At 36.7% G+C, this 5,649-nt stretch overlaps 1 protein-coding gene across 1 annotated transcript; it reads left to right on the top strand.

The window, feature by feature from the left end:
- Positions 1-2,936: 2,936 nt before the first annotated feature.
- Positions 2,937-5,649, top strand: LOC107791605 (ferredoxin, root R-B2). Its single transcript, XM_016613690.2, has 2 exons — positions 2,937-3,075; positions 4,953-5,649. Exon 2 carries the CDS (start codon positions 4,960-4,962, stop codon positions 5,410-5,412), a length of 453 nt encoding a protein of 150 aa, XP_016469176.1. The 5' UTR covers positions 2,937-3,075; positions 4,953-4,959; the 3' UTR covers positions 5,413-5,649.

The raw sequence follows: 5,649 nt of genomic DNA, 5'->3' as shown, positions 1-5,649 counted from the left end.
ATTTGACATTTTTGATTTTTCGCATTCAAACTTGGGCAGTACTTCCAAGTTAATCATTTTCCGCAAGGTTTTATAATTGACATGACCCAAACGTACATGCCATAAATCATTTGACTCAAGTAAGTAAGAAGAAGCTGAAATATTATTATTATTTTCAACAACCATTACATTTAGGTTGAAAAGGCCCTCGGTGAGGTAACCTTTTCCCACAAATATTTCATTCTTACTAATTACAACCTTGTTGGATACAAAAATGCACTTAAAACCGTGCTTAACAAGAAGTCCAGTAGAGACTAAATTCCTTCTCATTTCGGGAACATGAAGGACATTGTTCAAAGTCATGACCTTGCCAGAAGTCATTTTTAGAAATACCTTCCCATATCCTTCAACTTTTGCTGTTGAAGCATTTCCCATATAAACTGTCTCTCCGGGTTCAGCAAGAGCATAGGTAGCAAAAGCCTCTCTAACTGCACAAACATGGCGAGTGGCTCCTGAATCAAACCACCACAGTTTAGGATTTCCCACCAAGTTACATTCAGAGAGCATGGCACACAAGTTATCAACATCATCATGGTTTACTACCATGTTTGCTTGACCCCTTTTCTTGTCTTTCTTCGGAGCACGACACTCCGTAGATTTGTGTCCGGTTTTCCCACAGTTGTAGCAGTTTCCACTGAACCGCTTCATGCTTGGGTTGTATTTCGGACCAGAAGCCTTCTTCCTCTTTTTGTTAGCTTCAACAATATTTGCTCCCATTATTGTTGAATTTCCACGGCCTCTCCTTTCAGCAGCTTTATTGTCCTCTTCGATTCTCAACCGAACAATGAGATCTTCAAGGGACATTTCCTTTCGTTTGTGTTTCAAATAATTTTTGAAGTCCTTCCACAACGGAGGCAACTTCTCAATCATTGCTGCTACTTGGAATGCTTCGTTGATTACAAGACCTTCAGCAAGTAGATCGTGAATAATCACTTGCAATTCCTGGACTTGAGTAATAACAGACTTGCTATCTATCATTTTGTAGTCCAGAAATTTTGCAGCAACGAATTTCTTCATCCCGGCATCTTCAGTCTTATATTTCTTTTCAAGCGCATTCCACAATTCTTTGGATGTCTCCATGCTACTGTATACATTATACAGATTATCATCCAGTCCGCTAAGAATATAATTCTTGCATAAAAAATCAGAATGCTTCCACGCTTCAATCACGAGAAAGCGTTCATTATCTGGAGTTTTATCCGGCAGATCAGGAACATCTTCCTTGATGAACTTCTGTAGACATAACGTAGTTAAGTAGAAGAACATCTTCTGCTGCCAGCGTTTGAAATCAATCCCGGAAAATTTTCCGGGTTTTTCTGCCGGTGCCAACGCCGGTGTTCGGCTTGTCGTTGCGTTGGCAGTCGCCATCGGAACAGCTTGGTTTTCGTTTTCAGTCATCATCTTTTCTGTAAAAGAATGACACAAACAAACGTTTAATACACGTTTTCAAACTGGAGTAAAAATCACGTAGATTTTAATATCCAACAAAACGCCACGAAGGCTTAACTCTCCAAAACGGGAGTACACAAACCACAAAGGTTTTAGTTTGCAGAATAATAAGAATAACACAAGTACAGAAATAAATATTAAATTCCTTAAGATTGTTAAGATTGTTATTCCCGGTCAATATTGCTGTATTTGTAAATATTAATTCTGCAAAATATAAGTTAACGTAATGAAACAATAATAATAAATTCGAGCCCACTGAATTCACAGTGTTTCCTTAAGGAATTTAATCCCCTCCTAGTACCCAAGGTAATGGATTATTTCCTCCCAGGATAGAACGAATAACACACTGGTGTAGCGGTACTTCAAACCCCAGTGTTTCGGCGAACACAAAGTTCGGTAGCAAATCACACTTACAGTTGCTTTGTTTGAAGTTAAAAACAATGCAGAACGAAGGAGTATATACTCAGAAAAACGTATGGAAGTTCTGAGAGGAAGGAATGCAATGTATAGCCAATTTGTTGAGCGAATTGTATGTTGAGTTGAGTATCTTTCTTCAACATTTGCTGCTCATATATATAGCAGCCAAGAAGGAGTGCAAGACCAAACGTCCACCCTTCATGGTGGAGCAAGCATTACATGTTTGTGGAGCAAGCACTTCATGGTGGGAAGATCATTATCCGGCTGCCAAATTATCAATACACGGATTGGAAAATATCCGTTTACAAATACGGATAATCTTACGTTAATATTTACTATTAACAAATAAATTTGGTCCAAAAAATTAATCAATCAATCGATCATTTGACCGAATCCGAATCCGAATCCGAATCCGAATTCGTAGCCGAGCGAGCGACGACGACGACGGCGCGAGGCTTGCTTTCTTCTTAACTCTTTAAGAGCTACAAGAAGAGCAATTATATATATACCCACCAAAAATGTCTTCCACTTCCAATATGGGACAATGTCTCATTGTTCAGAGGGGGAAACTTAAAATTTTACTCAAAATTTCAATTTCCCTCCATTTCCCATTCACCCTCATTTTAAGAATATTACATCTTAAAATAAAACCTCAAACACTTATGTGAATTGGGGGTTCAAAATTCAACAATTTCAATAATTTCAAAAGATAAATACTATGTTTAGCTCTAGGCTAAAAGTTATCGCTGAACCTATAGCTATACTCCTAGATCGTGCCTGATGGTCCCACACATAAATGATTGGAAAATTATACCGTGTAAATAAAATAAAAATAAATTATATTTTAATCCCTATAAGAGTATTGCAGATTCAAATCTAAGGTGTAGCACTTCGTCAGAATTGCTGAATTGCTACTGGTTAAAGGGTAGTAAACAACTAATTACGTCCTTATCAAGGATCGAAAGGACAAGTAAAGTCAAGGGCACGGCACGTACCCTTATTTGTTTTTTCATCTGTTTCTTAGCTCACTTCAACAGTCGGTTAAGCTCTCTCGAAATTCTCTTATATAAAGCAATACAAAGGGAAATATTTGGGGCACAGTGTACAGCTACGTATTTCTTTGATTATTGAGTATTGTGATTTTTTACAAGCTCAGATTCTTCTGCTTCAGTAAGTTCCCTTCCCTATACTGTTATCTTCTGATTACTTAAGAGTTTTGTTTGTGGAATCATTATGTGTTTTTCTTGATTACTGGATTTGGAGTTATTTGTTTAAGAGATGCTAAATGATTATTTTGAGTTATTGTTTGATCTGGTAATAGATTGATCTTTTAAGTTCTGGTTAACTGGCTGTGAGTTTGAACTATTGAAACCTCTGACAAGTGACAGATTCGTTTATTTTCCAGATTATCAAATTTGGTTTTTTTGTACAGAGTTGCATGTTATTTTAACTTGGCTGTGTTCAAAAAGTTTACTATAAATGCGCAGAAATTAAACTCTGAATTTAACTTATATACACCAACAACTACAACTACGCCTAGGCCTTACCCACCTTGCGAAGGTAGTAATGCTATTTCCGATAGACCATCGGTTCAAGTAACAATGAAAATAAAGTAACAAACACTAGCATTAACTTATATACACCAACAATATAAATTTTACTTATATACACCAACTATATAAATTATTTTTGTATTAGCAGCACATTTTTACTTATTACAACAGCCTTAACTTGATAGTGTGAAAAAACTTTTGTCGGTGCAAAGAAGTTAAACTCATTTGGAAATTGGATCATTTATTGTAATTAATAGAATACTCATTCAATTGAAAGTGGTCGGATTCCTGCTAGCAAAGTTTTGTTCTTTGAACATTTATGGGTTGTGATTGTTCTTCTTTACGTTCCCTTTATCTTTCTTTGATGTCTTCTTGTCCCTTGTTTGTTAATTGTCATTGAAGAATTCAGAAGTTTTTGTAGTGAATTCTGGCATTAGTGGTCATTTGGGAAAGTTTGACAAAACTTATTAGCCTTTTGTCAAGTGTGTGGACTGATAAATTAGGAGCCAGAGTCCACCTTTGCAAAAGTAGCTCTAAGTAGTATTTCTGTTCAGTACAAGTTATTACAGCACGAGTTTGGTGAGTCTAGAAAAACATATGCAACTCTCTCGTCATGGCATTATGATTTTGTAATTTTTGATAAAATCAAGAGTTCAAATCAATTGGCATGTGTGCCAGACTCTCGGGAAAAGAACCAAGCAAAAAATGGCTCGGACTCTCCAAAAATGTCGCTGGATGCGTGTTGGAAACTGCAAAAGTAGTGTATTTTTGGAGGATCCGACACGGGTGCGGCAGCATTTTGGAGTGTCCACGCAACATAGGTGAAAAGAACAATGGCACAGTGGAATGTTTCATTGTGTGTGTCGATGTGAGTATGTACAGCAAATTTACTTTTGCATAATAGTCTATTATACTTTCCAATGCACAAGTTGATGGCATGATTTTACGAGTCTAAAACTTAGGTCCTTGATTTGAAGTTTATGAATCCTGAAAATAGAATAAGACACAGTATAGGAATAATTTCCGGCTTTTCTTAAACTGAAGACGAGAGACTAGTTTCTTCTCTTATGCATTTAACTGTATGTATATGATACTGATACATTTTCTGTAGGGAGAGCAATTGTTTTAGAAACCTGATAGCACATTTGACTGGTTTTGTAATTGGATATCACTAACCATTTGAGGATATAGAATTGCTGATTGAGTTTGTTAATTGGTTAACGTATCCATTAAGTTACTGGATGCTAATGACTACTAATAAACGCATAATTAATAGTAATACTGGAAGTTAAATAGCAGCTTCATGGTTTACCTTCTCTTTTAATTGAACATTTTCTGCTAGTCGCTTAGGAAACAGGAGGTTAGAGTCCATCATTCTGTCTGTCTTTTCTTGCATACAAGACAGCGTCTTTCTTTATTTGCTGGAAATATATTTCATCTGGTTGTGATTTTTAGCGCGAATTAGCTAAATTGATCAAGTTGTGTGTCTCCCAGGTGTAATATGTCGAGTATAAGCATCCCTTCTTCTTCCTTGCTCAAAGTTGCACCATCGATAAGATCCTCCGCCTTCACAAAACCTCAATACTCTTTAGGTTCTATAAAGAGTATTTCAAAGGCATTTGGCTTAAAGTCTTCGTCCTCGTTCAAAGTCTCTGCAATGGCAGCATACAAAGTGAAACTAATAGGCCCTGATGGTAACGAGAATGAAATTGAAGTGTCCGACGATCAATACATCCTTGATGCAGCAGAGGATGCTGGTTTGGAGCTGCCTTACTCATGCAGGGCTGGTTCTTGTTGTACTTGTGCAGGACAGTTGGTTTCGGGATCAGTAGACCAATCCGAAGGTGCATTTCTCGACGATGATCAAATGGAGAAGGGTTATTTGTTGACTTGCATTTCATACCCGAGATCTGACTGTGTTATTTACACAAACAAGGAGGAAAAAGTTCATTGAATATTGTTAATGTGCTCATTCTGTTTTAAGCAATTGCAGAGTTTTAGTAGAAAGCTTGTTCTGGAAAAGGAAAATAGGAAAATAAGAAACCATAAAGAAATAGAGGTATTTTGTATCCAGATAGTAATGTTTGTGTCTGGTTTAGTTATGTTTGTATGTTGATATGTGGTACTTCCACTTGTATTGCTTTCTTAATTGAACACCATTTTGATCATGAATTAAGGACCCGTTTGTCCA

Source organism: Nicotiana tabacum, chromosome 13 (assembly GCF_000715075.1).
Source record: "Nicotiana tabacum cultivar K326 chromosome 13, ASM71507v2, whole genome shotgun sequence".
NCBI classification, from domain to species: Eukaryota; Viridiplantae; Streptophyta; class Magnoliopsida; order Solanales; family Solanaceae; genus Nicotiana; species Nicotiana tabacum.
This window is presented reverse-complemented; position numbering and strand designations above follow the sequence as displayed.

Excerpts from the sequence above, each read along its gene's own strand:
- LOC107791605 (XM_016613690.2), top strand. The coding sequence starts at position 4,960 with ATGTCGAGTATAAGCATCCCTTCTTCTTCCTTGCTCAAAGTTGCACCA.